The following is a 20084-nucleotide window of genomic DNA, read 5'->3' as shown; positions in this document are numbered from 1 at the left end:
TTTGCTTGTTTTATAACTGCGTTGTCTTAGTTATTTGAAATGATTTTTTTAGTGACAGACATTGTGTGTGTGCACATGCAGCTGCCTGCTTCCAATGGCCTCTTTGACGGCCAACTTTGTTCTGTAGCTTTGCTCTGCAGTTGACTGTTTGCTAAACCCCTCCCTTGAACAGTGATTGTCCAGTCCTAGCTCAGCAACCGTAACTAGGCACAGCAGCTCTGTCAAGCTTTGAATTTCTCCAAATATCACTCTAGTAAAAGCAATGCTTTTTATCCCCTTTCTATACCCTTAACAATAGAGCAAGAGTGTAAGAAATGGATTAAGCGGTGTGTTTGTCTGCTTTAATATAAGCTTCAAACTTTAGAATGTCTGGCTTAATGAGCTTCCTACCTAGAGTAGTAATGTCACTTCAAAAGCCAAGGAGCACATCATTAGCTAACTGTCATTATGTGGGATTACAGTTTATGTTACAGAAACCTCTGTACAGGACCAACATATTCACTGTGTGGGAGTGAAGATGCTCCTATATCCAAGTTAGCATCAGGGGCCAAAACTCATCACCCCAGATAGAATTATGCTTCTCAAACTTACTGGTTAGTCCCCATCATAAAAGACTTTGCATAAAGCATAAAACTAAGCAGAAATCTAACCTCCATGTTGCTATCCAAGTGGTAAGTCTCATTATTTTAGAACAAAATGCCATGTACTTTTTATTTATAATACTGTACTACTTTTTTTTTTTTTTTTTTAATTTTAGTATTTATTTATTCTTTATTTACTTCTACATGGCTCATCAGTGTCTTTCAGCTATTTCAGAGTCTTCAACATTGACTTTGTGCCTGAGAATTGCAGGTTTAGTCTTTTAGTATGATTGTGTATGTAGCCATAAAGTCCATATTTAAAACCCTTTTACATGTTTGTTGTACAAGCGATTAGTCGATTAATCAATCAGTTGATCAACAGAAAACTAATTGGCCGCTACTTTGAACTGGTTAGTAATCATTAACCAGAACCAAATGTAAAGGTTTGAGTCTATATGTTGAGTAGAACAAGTTATATGAAAACATCAGCTCAGGCTGTTAGAAATTCTAACAGGCTTTTTATCAACCAAACAATTAACTGTTTATTTGAGAAAATAATCAGTGGATTAATTGATAAAGGAAATAATAGTTGGAATCCTAAATGGAATAGGTAGCAACAACAGTCGGCCAACAAAATCACCTTTCATCTGCAGAAATAGGAAGCCTGCTTGTGCTTACATCTGCGTGAAACAGAGGAACCATTGTTTCAAGAATACATTTCTAGTGATAAATGTACCACTGTTATTCTAAATAGCACATATGTCGTGCTTGAATGGAGAATGTGACAGATGCAGCAACATTAACTATGGGTGGGAGTCAGCGCTTAGCAAAGGGTCAATTGATGCAAACACCTGTTTTCCAGGGATCAGTACTTTCATAAGTGCTGCCCATTCTTTTTTTCTTCCATTACTCTGAGAGGGATTCATATTTTTTCTTCTATATTTTGCTTATTCAGCTGTTTCAATTTTGAGTGACCTAATTTTTTTTAAATGCCTCCAATTATTTTCATTAGCGTGAGGATGGAAGTGTGCCCAAAATCAGCCGGGCCGATCACGAGAAATCTGTGTGCTATGTGCTGAAACTTTAAGGCTTGGCTTTGTGTTGTTTTTCCCTGTGTGTGCTGAGAAGGGAACGGTGAAATCAGTGTTTTATCTCCTGGTATGCCAAGTTCAGGAGGAGACACTGTTACTGTTGTGGCAGCCTGTGGGTGATGGGGTGAGTTTTCACACAACTCTCCAAAGGAGGTTTTTGTCTCTGTCGGCCAAAATTACCACCATGAAATCAGTGCCTGCTGAAGACTGCGCTGGGAGAAAAGCACAGGAGAAAGGAGTCCTCCTTAAAGGCAGAAAGGAGAGGAGAAAATATAGCAGGGTTTTAGTGATGTTTACAGCCCCTTCAAATGTCCACTGACTGGTGGGAAAGATGGTTTGTTTTGTTTCTTTATTCTTTGACCGCTGCTTGAAATCTTGAATCTGTAAAATAAGTCAAAACGAGGGGGATCACATAGATATTTTTATTCCATTTCAGTTGACCTAGAGATTTATTCCACTCTGGGAGCTGAAGTCACCTGCCCTTGGCTATTGCTGTTTAAACAACTACCACCAATGCGACTACCATTCACCAACTCAGGACCGCAAGGCCTTCAACTGGGCTTTCGCAGCTTCCCAAAATAGTCCCACATTATACGCCCCAAGGCCTGGCTGGCATCACAGCAGCCTCAAGGAAACTACATCAAGTGAAAGCTTTATGGCTTCACTGTGACTGGTGGCTTCCTTGTGACCTCAGGCTATTAAGATTACCAGTATTCACCCCAAGATAAAGGACAGAATTTCAATGGTTCACAGGATTTTTCTGCCATATTTGAAGACCATTATTACTGGTGCATAATCCTCACAGCAGCTCAGATTTGGAAGTTTAGTAAGTTTAGTTCTCCCACCAGAAAATACCTTTTTAAAAAATGAAGCCCTTTTTTATTGTTTTTTGCCATTGCAGATGTCAATAGTAAAAACTCCTCGACTTTTTTTCCTCCTTTTAATTAAAGAAACAGTGCATGGTGATTATGTTTTTCATGTTAGACTACAGAGACACACTCAGCACTTGGATGGGGAACACCACACAGCAGCCCGTGTTCCTCTAGTTAGCTTACTTCACTTGCTTGTATGTTTATAGGGAAGTTTTTCAAATCCTCCAGTACCATGTGACTCAGCGAAAGGGCGTGTTGTTTTCAAAAAGCTTGCCATCGACGGACTAAATATACCCTTTACTGGACCTGACCCCTCATTTGCCTTTGCTGTGGCCACTTTAGGTCGACATGCTAGCTCAGCAGGGGCCCTACAACTAGTAATTATATAGGAGGGTTTCCATTTTACATCCCCTGTATAGTGTTGCCTTCACACAAGCTCTTTTCCTCAATTTAGACATTTGGCTTGTCATTGGTGGTTTACCTACGTTTTAATTCTACCTACTTCTCAATATAACCTGAAATGCTGTAGTTTCTGCCTCCAGCCTGTTGTTCATCAGAAATTTGCACCATGTGAACCATGTCATCATTCAGCCTTAAATGTGCTTGTGAATGTAGCAGATCGTGATGTTAATCCTCGATCTGGCCTTTTTTTAAAAGTTGAACTCTTCCTCCCATCTGTCATCCAGTGAGCTCACCGTGGATAATGTATGATGACTGCTGCGTCGTCTGTTGCAGTTTTTAGATGATTTTCTCCATATGACCGGTAGTCAGCTGTGCGGCGGAGGTCATCCAGCTGTTCTCTGGGTTTCATATGACTTTGTTAACATGATGTGGCTTTGAAACGGTGGCTTTGCACTTCACAACTGAAGGCTGATGATCTATCTCCAGTGAATTCCAGATGGTTTGGACCAGAGCTGCAGATTCAACTGTAGTGTGTTATTTTATCCAGACTATTCAGGAAGTTCAGCAAATCGGACAGATCTGGAAAGTAAGGGGAGCTAACCGATTTTACACATCAAAGTGTGTTTGCAGGTCTTGGGGAGCACTACTGCATATGTGAAAAACTTTGCATAAAGTTTTTTCTGGCTCTGGAGGAAGATAAATTGCCTCAAGTGATATCAGCTGAGTCAGTGTTGGTTTGGGCTGAGGACCACAACTTTGAAGTGTTTTATAAAGAGTAAGAGAGTAGGAAAAAGTAAGCTTGCCCGCCCTCTTTATCCCGCTCCTCATCTCTGCTTGAGGCACGAGGCTACATTAGGTGCTATTAGCATAATGCACCCTTATCTCGGACCAAACTTTTTATGGTTGAGGTTCATTGTGGATAATGTAGGCAAAAGGAAAAAGAGTATATGGAATAAAAAAGACGATATCTCTGGCTCTAGTGCTGCATCATTTTTTCCGACTGCACCATAAATCGGTGGAGTACTCTGACTACTCTGAATTGCTGCCTGTGAGTCTCACAAAAACTAGAGACAGACTATAGCCTTGATCATCAGATCAGATGGAAGTGTAATAGTCAGCTGGAGTTGTAATGCCAGTAGCTTAGCCAATACTGAGACCATAAAGCCTTGGCTGTCTATACTCGAAATGTCAAAAATGGTTCATCAGCCTGTGGGGAAACACAACCCAAAACTCTGATGCAGCTGGCAGTATTTTAAGATGGGCCCTTGGTTCCTCTCTGGCCTTATAAGAGGGATTTGATGCCCACAGTTGGCATTATCATGCACACAAGTGAGCGTGCTAGAGTCTCTGCCACATCTATAGCCAAACTCCATTAATCTGTAAATGACATTGGAGTAGACATCTGTCCCCATCAGTGTGTCATTTTCTGTGGTCTCAGTATTTTGTTTCAAGTGAAGACTCTCTCGCTCATTCACTTTCTCACACAAGCCTGGCTCCAAATAACCCATAATACCCCTGGAGAATGTAAGAGCGAGCTCTGAAGTACTTTGGGTCCTGATAACGCTGAAGCGCTCCTTTTTCCTAATGCAAAACAAACCTATTGATGTGTGTTCTGTGTGTGTGCTTGAGGACAAAGCATAGTCTAATCATTGACCTAATTTTCATGGATGTAAATATGCAGTATACTTAAATTTGTTGTTGGGGATATTTGAGGCCTTTTCTATCTTTGTATTTTCAATGTATTGATTAATTGCTTTGTCAATAGGTTGTGGGAATATGGCAACTAAAAAGACCGTGATAGATTCCCTATGCCAATGGTGACATTTTAAGATGTCTTATTTTTGTTTTATAAGTACAATATTCAAAGATGTTAAATTTATTATCACAGAAGACACAAGAAAACTAGAATATAGTGACATTTGAGAAGCTGGAATCAGTGATTTTGGCTGTTCTTGCCATAAAATGGCTTAAAGCATGAATCGGTTACCAAAATAGTGGCCAATAATTTTCGGTCATTTGATTAATCGACTGATCTTTTCATCTCTTACAAAACACGTCCCAACCCCATTTTTGGGCACAAGCCTGAAAAGAATAAAAAAAAAACAAAAGGTTATTGTTCATCAACGCTTTTGATTACAATCATAACCCTGGTCTCCCTGGAAAGGCAACTTTTTAAATTTGCAACAAAAACCTTACAATTAGTATACGAGATACTGGACCATGGTTAAAGAGGCACAAACATGGTAGAACTGCATGTTTGTTTTTTTGTTTTATTTGTTTTTATTGTCTTTTTTAGTAGAACCTGTTTACACTTTGGATCCACACCTACGAGTCTGCAAAGTATTTTTGAATCCCCACATAACTGTTTCAGGTTGTCTGAAGCTCGAGTCAGTTTCTCTTGCTTTCAATGAGCCACTTGACTAAGTTATGACATTTCTATTAGAACAGCATAAGTAAAGCAGCCTTATTATCATGGATATGCTGGTGCCATGTTGTCACCCTCCCAACAGCTGGGTGGGTACTGTCCAGATGGTCCTGGTGATTAAGTCAGCAGCCATACAACTAAGAAAACATGGTGTATATCGTACAGTGCTTGGCGCAGGCTGAGGCTCTTGGGGACATATCAGCACCCTTCAAGTAGTTACACAAAAGAACAGTTAGAGCGTCACTGGAGGAGTGAATGGTGACTCGACAACAGCAGAGGTTAGCTTCACTCAGAAGAAGATGAACAGCTTAGAGCAAAGTTTTTGTGCAGCACAGGGTGGAAATATCATATTGAACTGCCAAAAGAGACATTCTTTCCACAAAATGAACTACTTAAAGCACATTTCCCATTGCACTGTTTGTTTGTGCGTGGTTAGGCCCGTCGGTATTGTATAGCGAGAGGCGGAGTGGAAAAAGCTTGGCTCTTGGCGTCCTGCAGAAAAAAGGAAGAAGAGCATCTCTGTGCACTGATGCTGATGATGAGTGAGTACATGGAAAAGAGAGCCAGTGAGGGGAAAAAAGAAGTGTGGGTTTGGAGATGTTGGCAGGCAGTGAATGTCCAAGTCCCTCACATCACCCTCCACCACACTCGCTGTATCCTTGCTGGGCTCTCAGCTCACAGGATGCGACGCTCCTTGTCTGAACTCTTCTGCATCGGAAAAGAAGTGACAAGTGGTGAAGTTGTTCCTGTGTGACAAGTCATCCTAGCGTTTCATTGGGGAATGAAACTCTAATTTTGGGTCTGTAGTCTCTAAATTTAGCGTTGAATGTTTTCTCTGTAGGGTTTTGATTATGGTCCTACAGATGTATTGTACACCTGTTGGCCTCTTATTATTTTGTCTTTTACAAGGGCTCCAATCTGCCTATTTTCCATTAAAACTGACCATATAATTTACAGAAATTATTAGGGAAGGCTTAACTGGAAGAGTGTAGTTGTTGCAGGTTGTCTCGGTAAATAAGCCGTCATTGCAGTCGTGCTTGATTAGCTAACAGTGTGGGCCAAAGGGAAACACAATAATCAACAGGTATATAGCTGCAACTCCCCGACCCAGAGGTTAAATCTTATCATTCAGTGATTTATTATGATGATCGGTTCATTCAGAGTGAAATGGTTGGCAAATCCCTGATGACTTATTTGTGTTGCACAAAGACTTAAAGGCACTTTGCAGAAAGCTCTCCTTACACATCCAGAGTTCTCGTGCACAGATAGGCAGAGCTCCAGTTTCCCCCTTCTCTGTCCTCTGTCCTCAGTGGGCCGCCAGCCAATATCTGTGCCCAGTTAACAGCGCAGTGCTGGGAACCCCAAGGCCCCAAGCAGGTGTCAACCTCCCTGCCCAGCCAAAGGAGCTGAGAGGGGAACACAAAGGGCTCAAAGAGACCTGCCAGCATGGTAACCGTCTTAAATATCCCAGGCCCAGTATGGCCACTCCTCTAAATCTCTCAGCAGCACAGGGTCGCTGCCAGTAAGCTCTTTCTGCTACTGTAACACTGACTCTCAAAGGGGTTTGAAGCTTTTTTTTTTTAAGCTTTGCCCTAAATGGGGTTCAGAGTGGTGAGATTGATAGAGGGCATCAGGAGTACACAGATAGAGGGATGAGCCTCATTTAAAGCTTTTATTTATGCGGTGTGCCACCAGAGGATTTTTTTTTTTTTTCAAAGGACAGAAACAGAGAATTTTTTTCTGCTCAGGCGGTTTTCATCATGGATTCAGTATTGTTATCTCATCCATTCACGCTGTGTGGACGTCAGCCCCCTTTCTTTCTCTCTGCTTGTATTTAACAATCACAATTTATGCTGCCATCGTTATTAGACTATGGATCATCTTTACAGGATGCTTCCAGATCCAGATCTCATGGGCTTGTGTGATCTTTGAAAACACTGGTTTGGCTCAGGGCTTTCCTCACGGCTAAGCTGTCCTGGCATTTCCATTGGCAAGACTGTAAAAGGACTGGATGAGAGGGAGTAGTGATGCTCTCTCCTCTCTCCTTCGCTCTCTGTCCTCTCTCTCTCTCTCTCTCCCTCCCTCTCTCTCTCTCTATTCATTGTAGACTACTCTGCAGTGATGATGTGATGGGGGAGGAGTGGAGTGGAGTGGAGTGGAGGCTCCCCTCATCTTCAGTAAACAATAGGTCCTTGTGTATTTGACCCCCTCTGTAGCAGAGTGGAGTCCATGGTTAGGGCTGAAGCCGGGATGGAATTCCATCTTTGCCTGATTCAGCTCGTGGAAACCGTCACCCACCCCACCCCACCCCTCAAAAAAAACAAAACAAAACAAAAAAAAAGACAACAATCCCAGTATAAGGAGGGTCATACTACGGGGGCTATTTGTTCTCATTTACAACCAAATCAATAATCAATTATTCCCTTTTTCTCTAGCTGTGGGGGTCCTCATTCATTGTCTATACATGCTGTGCCATACGAGACATCTCCCCGTCAGCCGGGTAATTGATTGCTAACCTATATTTGAGTGGAATACGCCACAATGGTGCTACTAGGTCATTAAAAAGGCTGACAATGATTTATCTGTTCTGTGACCTTATCGTTTGTTCTCTAAGGTTGGTTAAAATGAGGACAAATGACTAAAACAGCTAAAACACTTTCCCTTGTGCAGACGGTATCGTGTAGGTCATTTTTATTCACTAGGTTTTTCCCTTCAGCTACTTGATTGCAACAGATTTCTTTTCAGTAGCTTGGATGCTAATTAACTCCACGTTATTCGGACATGACGAGAAAGCGTTTTGGTTCCTGTGAGTGAAAAGTTTTATCTCGATCCTCATCTTACAAGACATCCGATAACCTTTTATCCCCTTCTTTGTGTGTCCGGCCCACCCATTTTGCGGAGGTGTGCTGCGGGTACTTTCAGCTTCTTATGAAAACCAGAATAACCTGTTTGGTGCCAGCTCACTTTACTCTCCCAGCAAAGTGAAGCAAGTCACCTGACCAGTCAAACCCACCTCCCATCTGCTTGTTACTATTTCATTGGCCTGCGGGCAGCAAATGTTTCCACCAGCAATCTACAGTCACAAACTAATGTTGTACCAGCCATGTTCATTGGTGTGACACATGAGTAAAGGCAGGGTACCCGGCTGGTGTACCACGCTGTTCCTTTCACATGATTGGATCAAGAGAAAGGAAGTCCGTGAGCCTTACAATTGAATTATGTCAGTTAATCACTTTCTGACTTAATGCCATTTCATTGTAAATAATATTTACAGAATAAAGAAGGTAATCAGTCCTCTGTTTATGTCAGAATGAATTTAGTTGACAATCATGGAAATTGACCTCAAGATTATTTTACATGTGCCCTTCATTGCCGTAAATTTAGCAAACATGGCATGTATTACAAGCAGGATTGAGAACAGATTTAGAGATTTATTTTAATATTTTACTTAAGCCTTAAAGCTTGTGCTTTCCCCCCCAGCTTTCCCGTTGACCTAAAACTGCTGACTTTAAACATGGTTTGTTTCGACTGTTAAAATATTAACCATTTTAGATAAAAATGGGTCCTAACAAAATGACTGAAAGCACCAAAATGCCATTAGTGTTAGTAAGTGAATCTATATTTGAGGCACATTCCTCCCAAAAGTAGCATTTCAAGATAAAACCATATACTTGTCCTAAATTTTTATGTGATGAATTTGATATTGCTTTCTATTTTTATAACATGTCATTATTGTTTGAGGCCATTAGTAACCCAGACTAGCATTTATTTTCTCCCTTCTCTGCATTTGGGAGTAATTGGTTTGATTTTACCAGTGTAACGAATGTGCAGTGACATGCACTTTAAAGCTAAGTGCTAAAGAAAAATGCCTGGCTTTAAACATGACATCTTAAGGTTTTATTGAATATGACAACATAAGCCTCCATAGGTGGGTCTGGATAGGTTGAACACTCACACAGATGACACGGGGCACCCTAATGGAGTCCTTATCAGGCACACACTGAGGTGAATGCACCCGGAGAGAACTGTTAAAAGGCAGGCGGATCACAGTGCTCTACAAATTGGCAAATGGAAAACAACACCTGCACCTGATAAGGGCTTATAGATACCAGATATGCTGTCATCATCCTGATCGTCACCGTCAGCATCAGCGTCAATGTCATTGTCATCAGCCGAGGCAAACGGATACGCCATTCGCTGTTTCTTAACAATGGTGCCATGCAGAATAACAAGTTTTTAATAAAAGGGGGATTTTCCTAAGCCTCGGGTGTTAAGTTGTTACATAACACACAACAGTAAACTGAGGTGTCATGCAGTAGTCATAACACACATGTCAGAGTGGGGTTGATACAAACTACAGTGAGTGGTTATCCGCTGCTCTAAGTCATGCAAGTTAGACCTCATCATGTGCTGCATCCTTCACTACCCCCTCTCTGGGGCAAGAGTGGAACTCCACATCTGTTTTCCTGCTTTGTTGTTCAGCCCCACATTTCTGAAAGAGTCAGTTACAAGATGGCCTTTAGGTGAAAGTGTGAAAATTGCATTGGCTGTGTTGTTTCTCACCATTGGTGGGAGTTTACTTCCTTTGTTTTGCAGTGTGTTTAAAAAAAACTGCTGATTAATTACCATGAAGGAGAAACGACAAAGGAAGCTTTTAGTTCCTGATGTATATATGACCTTCTTTTAGAGAACAGCTGACTATTGAGTCTACTACTCCTTTAAAAACAAACACAAATAGCACATGAATTTAAAAAATATGAAATGAAAAGTTTCACACACATGAAACAGACATTTCTTGTCTAACTAAAAACTGGCATGATATAGCACACAAGGCTTTTGGATACTTCACATTTGAAATACTGTATTTCATATAGGGCTGCAACTAACTAATTTTCATTATGGAATAACCTGCATATTATTTTATTGATTAAGGGATTATTTAGTCTATAAAATGTAAGACAGTGAGAAATGCTAATTGCTGTTTCTCAGAGCCAAGTGACATCTTCAGTTTGCTTGTTTTGTCTGACCAACAGTTCAGAACAATACAAAGATATTAGATCATCATATCTGTCAAAAACAGAAACAGAATATCCCGACATTTGAGAAGCTGGAATCGATCAATTCATGATTGCAGCTCTAGTGTCATTACTGAAGGTCCAGGATGTTGTTTTTTTTCATAGGAGAAATATCTGTACTTCACATGTGAAAACATAAATTTGATATGTGTTTTTATTTTAAGAGAAGTGTTTCTTGTTGTGCAGTTTCTGTCTAAACGATCATCTCTCATGCATGTGACGTGCTGCACTAACCTTCTGAGCGATACAAAAGAGGATGAATCAGTCCTGCCAGCTTTCAGTCTGAGGGAAGTGGATTTGATGCCTGCCCCCTTTTAGCGGCTGTGCTGCATGATAAGATCAGGCTGTGAGGAGCTCATTCATGCTTTTTCGGTGCGTCAGGTTTTACTGTGTCACTTTACTTTTGTCCGTCTGTGTGTCTGTTTTTGCAGAGGAAACTTCACAGTTCCGAAGTTATCAGAGTCTAATATGGGATTTGGCGTGCTGGGAGTGTTTCTGGGGCTGCTCCTGGAGGTCTCCACACATGGACCTCATGCTGTGCCCCGAACTTCCTGGAGACAACAAGGTAAGGTGTATTGTACTTTATAACATTGTATAAATGTAATATGTCTGAGTAATAGTTGTATAATATTTTCTGATATTAGTAGAAATCAGCCCATACGATAACATTTCAGAATCAGATTTATTTGTCACTACCATAATATGCATTTCAGCATACATGGAAGCGAAATACTGTACTCCACGGATCAGGGTCACATTTTAAAAACGACAAAAGACACATTATACACAAAACACATTATACATGTGACATAGAAACATGAAAAGAGAGCAGCATTAAAAACTTTGATAAGAGTACTTTAATGCTAATGCAGCGGGTGTCCTTAATAAACAGCGGTCAGTGGACACTTTAAGTGCTGGTGCCTTTTTTTGCATCTGTCACCCTTTGGTGTTAGAGGGAGGGGTGGGGGGTAGCATTTGTAACTAAGTAAGCAATTTGAAGACATCAGTCTCGACTCTGATGACTTTTAATTGGTGTTAATCTTTTTAATTCCCTGATCACATGATTTCTACATGTGTCAGTCAGTGAAGTAGTCAGTGTATGTTTTGTTTGCAACATCCAATGTAAAGTTCACTTCCTCTACTGTCAATGCACAGCGAACTGAACTTTCTTCATAGATGGATCCTAATCATATATCAAAGCTGTCTTTTGACTGAAGGTTGCAACACATGACTTGGTCAAACCTGTTTCCTTAATTCCTCTCAACAGACGGCCCTCAGTCTCACCACAAGTTCTTGAATTAGATGATTTACTCTCAGGCAGAAGTTGTGCTTGTATAATGCAGTTCACATAAATAGCTGCAGCTAGCTAACTCTGTGAGAACCAGTGCAGCTCAGCCTTTAACAACCCCTCACTGTGGACAGTCATTGTTCCAGTCAGTCAGTCAGTCAGTCAGTCAGTCAGTCAGTCAGTCAGTCAGTCAGTCAGTCAGTCAGTCAGTGTATTTGCTTTCATCATTGTGGCACTCATGTCCAGGCACCTGCAACCCGAACCCACTTGCACCTGGCACAACCAAAGCCATCCAAACATAAACTCTGCACCATCACAACACACAGTACAGGAAGAGACACACTTACATAATGCCAATGTGTCTCAAATGTCTGTGTTCGAGGGTTCAGCCTCCACAGTGATCACAGTTGTGTTTTGGTGATAGAGGTACAACTTGACCCTGCTGCAACTGGAAACGACGCTGATGATGACGAGGATGATGAAAGTGAATCCAAACCCTGACTAAGTCGCATAAAACCAAAACAATGAGCTGAAAGACATTCAAGCACTTTGTAGAGAAGGGTGGTAATCATCTGTGTATTCGTAGCTACCGGCGACTTCTTTCACATGAATCAGTCATTTGATCTAAATATAAAAAATATTGATTATAGCAGCATTAAATTCAATTCTCAATACTGTTGTTCAGATTTTGATAGGTAAAAATTAGCATGTTTAGTTTATGGTCATTTCGGATGCTCAAGTAATGTGATCCAATCCTTTTGTGCTCAGATTTAGAGCTGATGGAGTTCTCGGAGCCCGGGATCTTCAACTACTCCACGTTGTTGCTGAGTGACAAAAGGGATGCTCTGTATGTGGGAGCCAGGGAGGCCATCTTTGAGCTCAGCAAGAAGAATGTGACAGTCAGAAACAACAAGGTATCAAAATACAAATAAGATTTGTGACAAACGGAGATTAAAAAATAAAATGAAATAAAAATGATAATAATGTCCTTACTTTTTTTTTTTTTTTTTTTTTTTGTTAAACCATTTTAAGGTTCAGTGGACAGTTGCAGAAAACCCCATGCTGATGTGCACGCTTAAAGGAAAATCAAAAGAGGTTAGTTCAGCAATTCATATTTGAATGGTGTTTTATCTTTCTTAACCTATATGGTGTCAGAATAACTGTTTCTAGTGTTGGAAAGGAACAGTCTACAGTAAAATATGTGTGCTTCAATGTGTTGAATGTTGCTTTCCAGAGGGATTGTCTAAACTACATCCGAGTGCTCCAAGTCGTAGACGACGAGCGGCTGTATGTCTGTGGCACACACGCTTTTCAACCGCAGTGTGATTACTTGGTGAGTTAATGTTCAAAACCCCCCCCCCCCTTTCACTGGGAACATCGCGCTGCACAAATAAGCGTGTTTGGGCTCGTCAATCAGCGCAGCAACCTTTTTAACTGAAATTTAATCTCCTCTCTCAGAACCTCGCTGACTTTTCTTTGCACGGTCGACCTGAAGATGGCAGGGGAAAATGCTCCTTTGACCCCTCCCAAAGCTTCACCACTGTCATGGTTGGTGAGTAGAGGACAGTTTTTTTAATCTAATTTCACAAAAAGCCCTTTGGTTGTCAGCCTCCTGTAAAATGCATAATAATCCTCAATAATCTCTCCTTTTTTTGGGGAGGATGCAAAAATGGACTCTCTGGACAATAAAATGCTTTTTTTTGTTGCTTCATTGTCTGCTTTTCTATCAGATGGAGAGCTGTACTCAGGAACAGCTTATAACTTCTTAGGCAGTGAACCTATTATTTCCAGATACTCTCCATACCAGTCCCTGCTGAGGACTGAGTACTCCACATCGTGGCTCAATGGTGAGTTGGAAAAACTGTGTGACACCTTGAATTGATTTAAAGATTGTTTGGCTGTGAGGAGAAGATTTTGTAAATTATTTTCCAAAGAATGAAAAAGATAATGTGTGTAGTAGAGATGTTCTGATCCATTCCTAAATATCGGTATTGGGGCCGATCTGGGTGTATTTTAATGGACGCACATCATCTGATGTAAATCTAAATCCAGTCTTTTCTTTAGTCTGCTCTACTGTGTTTTGTCCATCTCAGCCTGCTGGTGTTGCTTTAAAATAGCCAACTGTGCAAGCATTTTGCTCATATGTGCAAGTGAAATTTGGCAAATTGGCAAAATGCTCAGATGGTAACAAATCTGTTCCCGTTTTGCAATGTACAAAACTGTTTATTCTGTGAGTAACTTGATGGCGTGCCCAAATGAAACATGCCTGTAAAATATGTCACATTATACCATAAACGTTGTGTTTTGTCATTTTCTCCAGTGAAATGTTTTTGGTTTTTGCATATTGTTCAGTCCTACTCTGTACAATTGTGAGTGGAGTGTTTTTGTAGTTCCACCCTTAGGAACAGGAATACAGCAAGGCTTTCATAATAACAGTAAAAGGGGTCTATAGGGAAGGAATGCCCGGACAGATGATCTAACACCTTTTTCTTCCCCCTCCTCTCCTACAGAGCCCAGCTTTGTTTTTGCCGACGTGATCAGAGAAGGGAGAAACCAAGCATATGGCGAGGACGATAAAATCTACTACTTCTTCACTGAGGTGTCAGTGGAGTACGAATTCTTTGGCAAGCTGCTCATCCCCAGGGTGGCGCGCGTCTGTAAGGTCAGCAACACGTCATGCACCATCTGTACATACCAGCAGCATCCATCTTTAGTCCTATTGTCTGTATGTGTGTGTGCATGTCTTTCTCTGTGTAGAGTCTTCTCCTTCCTTTCTCTTCTACCTAACCTGAGTTAATATCATAGCATTAATTAGCTAGTTAGTCATCAAATTCCATTATTTATTGTTTAAAAACACTTACTGTTACAGTGGTAAAGCAAACAACATTACATTCCAAACGATAAAGATATCTTATGCCCTTAAATCAGCCCTGAAATCAATGAGTGCCCTTAAATGAACTTGTATGTCCTCCGAAAAGCCAGAACAGGACACATCAGTTCATTTTATTGTATTATTAGACATCAATTTCTGTTGTATGTATTATCAAACTATGCATACACTCATACACGTGCTTTCTCCTTTCATCTGTTTTCTTCAACCATAATGTCTTCAATATCCCACCACAGGGGGACCTCGGGGGGCAGCGCACTCTGCAGAAGAAATGGACGTCCTTCCTAAAAGCCAAGCTGGTGTGCTCCATGCCTGAGCTCAACTTTGTCTTCAACGTAGTGCATGATGTCTTCATTCTGAAGGAGTCGGACTGGAGGGACACAGTCATCTACGGCGTCTTCACCTCCCAGTGGTCAGTGATTGGAAGATGTTGAGCGGGGAATCAGTTGGGTCCAGGAAAGGGGAGAAAAAAATGGGGTATCGCAATTTAACGCAGGTCCTTAAATTCACTTCTTTTCCCTCCCTCATTTCTCTCCCACCTCATCATCATCATCATCATCATCCTCATCCTCGTCCCCCAGGGGTAATGTGGGCTTGTCAGCTGTGTGTGCCTATAACATGACAGCTGTGGAGGATGTCTTCTCCAAGGGCAAGTACATGCAGAAGGCCACAGTGGAGCAGTCCCACACTAAGTGGGTGCGGTACAATGGCATCACTCCTTCTCCACGTCCTGGAGCAGTAAGTACCTCGAACACAACTTCACAGCTTCTTCAGAGTTTAGTCCAGGACCAGTCTCAGTCCACAGAATAACACATCTTACATTTTACTGTGCATACAGTGGATATGAAGATATAATATGAATTTTCTCCTCCACCAGTGTATTAACAACCTGATGCGACAGCAGAACATCAGCAGCTCTCTCCACCTGCCAGACAAGACCCTTCAGTTTGTTAAGGACCACCCCCTGCTGGAGGATCCCGTCCTGCCCATCGGCAACGGGCCTCGCCTCATCACCAAAGACGTCAACTATACTCAGATCGTTGTAGAGAGGGTGCAAGCGCTCGATGGGAACATTTATGACGTAATCTTCACTGGAACAGGTTACAACACATCAGATAATACTTATACAAATTTGAAATGGAAACTGTTATAAAAGGGAAGTCCTTATATTAGCCGCTGATACCTATCGGAGTCATTTTAAGTATGTATGTGCTGGTTCAGTGTTTAGTGTCCCAATCTGACATTCATTTGAAAGAAAATCAGTACAGTTTACACATGGAAAATGTGCTTGACAATTAAATAGCTCTGCATTAAGAAACTTTTATCCTGTATCACAAATTTCCAACATTTGTTTTTATTTTTTTTCTCAAAAAAACAAAGTGGACAACATGTTAAAATATCCTAAGTACAAGACTGACCATATCACAATATTGTCATATAGTTTGAAATAATAAAAAAATGCCTTGTTTGGATAATGTTTGTTTCCAACACGAATGACAATTACAATACATGGAGAATAATATGCTAAAATAAACAAAGTAAAGACCTCGTACTGTATAGCTGATATTCCCAAATTAAAGTATGCCTTGACTGGCTCTGTGTATTGATCATAGAGTGTGATCATTCAGTTCATCCAGAGTCTTGATTGTTGAATTAAAAAGGCTTATCTATGGTCTCTGCTTTGGCTGAATGACATTGACATTTTACCATCTTCATTTTTAGATAAGGGAGTCCTGCACAAGTCGGTGGTGTTTGAAGGAGACGTTCATATTGTGGAGGAGATCCAGCTCCTGAAGAACTCTGAGCCCATCAAGAACTTACTGCTGTCCTCGGAGGTCAGTGACTTGTGTACTTTTGTGTGCGAGTGAGATGTGATTGCTCACAATGGGCTCACAATAGGAAGTTACCAAGAAGACCGTTAAAAGCAAAACCAACAGTTCCTCTAAATCAGAGGAAACTGCATGTTAAGTTTTACTGTAGTGTGTGTTGGAGGTCGTCTGGACCTTTTTGATGAATTTACTTTTTAAAGTGATTTTTAGACTTATCGTGTGTGTGTTTAAGCATTGTGAAGTTCTTAATGAATTGTGTTTTTAATAGTTTTTATTTGAAAGTTTGTTCTCCCTTTCTTTGGTATATTTATGTGAACAACCTCCTGCTCCCACAGACACGGTCCCTGTATGCTGGTTCAGACTCGGGCGTTGTCCAGTCCCCCACAGCGTTCTGTGGGAGGTATTCATCCTGCGATGACTGCGTCCTGGCACGAGACCCCTACTGTGCCTGGAACCGTCATACTGCCGCCTGTGTCAGTATCTTTGATGCTCCCAGACAACAGCCCAGGTAACTCACCATCAAGCTAGATTTACGATGCGTTATCACTCTGTCTTCGTTCAACATACCAGTACTCCACTCATGCATTATCATAGTGGTTAACGAAAGCGAAAACCAACATTGAGAGACATCTTTACTGATGCTCCATCCAGTTTGACCTGCTTTAATAAGAACAAATAATATTTGTTTCTTGTTTGTTTTTCTTTCAGGAATCTAATCCAGAGCCTAAATGGTGACGCAGACAAGTGTCCATCAGGTAAGCTGCAACATACTCTCATACAGCCTGATCTAGAAACTTTATAACATAGACAGAGAGAGTAAAACATGTACAGTATCACATGTTTGCAGTAAACTCTCATCAGCATCTTTATTTTTAAGCAGGATATCCAAAATCTATTACTTAACAAGACTTTAACCACCTATAAGTCATTATTCTCTCACTGTTTTGCCTTGTAGTGTCACGTCTGTCTCTGAAGGACTACCGACATGTGAGGGTGAAACCGGGGAGCTCTGTTGAGCTGCCGTGCCTGGTACCCTCCAATCTAGCCCAGGTGAATTGGAAATCCAACGGCTCGGTTCTCACTGAGGCCTCTCGCTTCCACCTCATTGGCGAAAATGGTCTCCTCATTTACAGCGTGGCTCCAGAGGATCAAGGTCATTACGAGTGCTGGTCCGTGGAGTGGGCCCCCGCTGCTGGAAAGAACTTCACCCGCCTCCTGGCTGGATACATCCTTACTCTGGATCTCCCGCCCAGACCCCCGCAGCAGGGGGGCCACGTCACCACCACCCTCGGCAGCCAGGAGACATCTAGCACACATGCCGCTGAAGGTAATGGTAAGACAGACAGAGCCCCACTAACTTCAGCCCTTGCCCCTCCCAGCTTCACAGCTTCAGTCACCTTCACCTCTCCACCCCAAACTGACTCATCACTAACCCCGCCCCCTAGCAGCACAATCAAGATCCAGCCAAAGCATCATCTTCCGCCAAGCTCCAACGCTCCCCGCCCGGACAACCGGGACCCATCAGCTGAGTATTTGCAGCACAACAACAGCATCGCCCTCCTCTTCCTCTTCCTCCTGTTTTTCCTCCTCTTCTTGGCTGCATTGGCCTACAACTGCTACATGCAGTATCTTCCAGCTCCCTGCCTGCGTATGCGAGCGGCTCTGTTGGGGAGTCAAAAGAGTGCCCATCAGCCCGAGTATCGGGCCTGTGAAGCAGGTCTGATGGAAGCGACCGCGGCTGACAAAATTAACCTGACGGAGCAACCAACACAGAACGGCAGCCAAACAACCCAAAACCTCCGGGCGCTCCGTGACACCGGCTATGAGACTGAGCCAGAGTGTGGCAACGGTCGGATCCCCTCTCACAGTTTTGGAGAGGACAGTCCATCGCAGGAGAAACCCTTTGATGTGGACTGTGAATCTCAGCCCATCCAGTTTGCAGATGCAGATGAACCTTACTGCTAGCCAGAAGCCTCTGCTCTGCTTTCGTTTCTCTTAGCACAGAGACGATTTATAGGGGGTCACACTCTTGCTGCATCTTCCCACGACTCGCACGTCTAAAGTGGCGTCCTCTATGTGGAAGTATGTTCAGTGTACAGCATCAAGTGAAGTTTAATCATTACAAGGCTTAAGCCAGGCGCCCCACTTGCCTGTAGAGATCTAACTCCTGCTGTCTGATTTAGGGCTTTTGATGATCAAACAAAACTGCATTCATGGAAGCTGCACCCTCTCAGTTTAGTCCAGCAAGTAAAGCTATTTCTTAAATTCCAAATTGGAAACATTGTTTACCAAATTGGTAAGTTACTGTGATGTTTTCCAAATTGGAATCATGTTTTTGTATAGCCTGGGTGAAAAGTAATCTCTTAAAAGCTTTTGCATCTTTTTTTTTTTTTTTTTCAAAGCAGTGTGTAGGCTATTGGACTTGGGCACATGCTTCAACATTATAGTGTTTTTCTCAGGGAAGATTTGCTCTGTATGTTGCAGCCTTGCTTTGTTGTACAGTGTTGCCATCTGCAGCACATGGTATGTGGGCCTTAATCTCACCCGGTAAGGTGGTCATGAAGAGTTTGAAGGTCAGAAAAAGAGAAAAAAAAGAAATAAATCAAGCCACTGTCTTGTGTAGAGTCATTCTGCGTGACAATGTTGAGTCTCTGTATTTTTTTTCCTCTGTGTGAAGTAGACATCCCTTCATGGATACAGCTGATGCTCCTGTGTATTAACCTCTACTAGTCATCTTCCCTTATGTGGTTTGTTAATAACATAAATATGTAGTGTGACATGATGCTTGGTGATATCAATCATCAGTTGTTCTTTTTCTGAACCAGCCCTGGAAACAATCTGAAGATATTTTTTATAATTATTTTTAATTAAACCTTCAGTTTTAGAGCATTTTCAGAGAATTATTATTTAAGATGAGTTTCATCAGTCGTAATATCTTTTTTCCCTGTGCAAGTAGTTGTGATTTTACTCTTTTACTTTTATTTTATTTATTGCGACATTTGTTTTTTAGATCCTAGCCTTCATTCATTAGTCTCCCTGTAATCTGTTTTGCATGTCCTCCCTTGTTTAGATTTCCTAGTTTCCTCAATACTCTCTTTTTGCATCACTCCCTCCCTCACAGCCTCCTCTCCTGTCGACACTTCATCTTCCCTGTCCTCCTCTGGAAGTAGCACTCCCTCTGCCCTCCCTTCCTCCTCCTCCTCTTCTTCCTCCTCTACTTCCACCTCCTCCTCTTCCTCCTCTGCCAAGCCCCACAGCGTGGAGGCTCGGGAGGCAGAGGTGAGACTTTTGCCTCCCTTGCTGAAGGATCAGGCCTGGGGGGTTCATGCCCAGGAGGCCTTCCTGCTCTTCTGCCTCGCCTTGGGTGAGTGGTGCCTCTGACAATGACTCAGCTCACACCCCAAAACCGAACTGTCCTGAGTTTGGAAATCTCCTCTCACTTTTTAACCCCCCTTTTTCTCTACGCTATTATTTTTCTTATTCTCTCTTGTTTCTACTTCTTGCATGCCACCATTTCCCAAAACATAAACTAACTGGAAGTGTGTGTGTTTCTGGATTTGCTTAAAACAAGCCTGCCCTTTTCTTTAAGGTGTCTGACTCACAGGAAAGAGTTCATCTCCAATTTAGGTGT

The 20084-nt window shown here is 41.9% G+C and overlaps 1 protein-coding gene across 6 annotated transcripts in view; it reads left to right on the top strand.

Annotated features, from left to right (window-relative positions):
- Window positions 1-20084, top strand: part of sema4d (sema domain, immunoglobulin domain (Ig), transmembrane domain (TM) and short cytoplasmic domain, (semaphorin) 4D) — a 39428-nt gene that overhangs the window by 15842 nt on the left and 3502 nt on the right. For 3 of the 6 annotated variants that reach the window (XM_087177436.1, XM_087177438.1, XM_087177437.1), the window contains 14 exons: window positions 10878-11011; window positions 12503-12648; window positions 12767-12829; window positions 12969-13067; window positions 13193-13286; window positions 13465-13581; window positions 14245-14396; window positions 14861-15036; window positions 15206-15362; window positions 15502-15724; window positions 16347-16459; window positions 16789-16961; window positions 17162-17208; window positions 17409-19081. In XM_087177436.1, the coding sequence (XP_087033562.1) occupies window positions 10915-11011; window positions 12503-12648; window positions 12767-12829; window positions 12969-13067; window positions 13193-13286; window positions 13465-13581; window positions 14245-14396; window positions 14861-15036; window positions 15206-15362; window positions 15502-15724; window positions 16347-16459; window positions 16789-16961; window positions 17162-17208; window positions 17409-18418 (2667 nt within the window). In that variant the 5' untranslated portion in view covers window positions 10878-10914 and the 3' untranslated portion in view covers window positions 18419-19081. Of the gene's footprint in view, window positions 1-10877; window positions 11012-12502; window positions 12649-12766; window positions 12830-12968; window positions 13068-13192; window positions 13287-13464; window positions 13582-14244; window positions 14397-14860; window positions 15037-15205; window positions 15363-15501; window positions 15725-16346; window positions 16460-16788; window positions 16962-17161; window positions 17209-17408; window positions 19082-19574; window positions 19818-20084 lie in introns of those variants that run through there. The other 3 variants (XR_002761455.2, XM_023419549.2, XM_023419550.2) reach the window with 2 other exon arrangements.

The sequence above is a fragment of the Seriola lalandi genome, unplaced genomic scaffold (assembly GCF_002814215.2).
Source record: "Seriola lalandi dorsalis isolate HSWRI2012SDOR001 ecotype SW California unplaced genomic scaffold, Sedor1 jcf7180002054606, whole genome shotgun sequence".
In the NCBI taxonomy this organism is placed as follows: Eukaryota; Metazoa; Chordata; class Actinopteri; order Carangiformes; family Carangidae; genus Seriola; species Seriola lalandi.
This window is presented reverse-complemented; position numbering and strand designations above follow the sequence as displayed.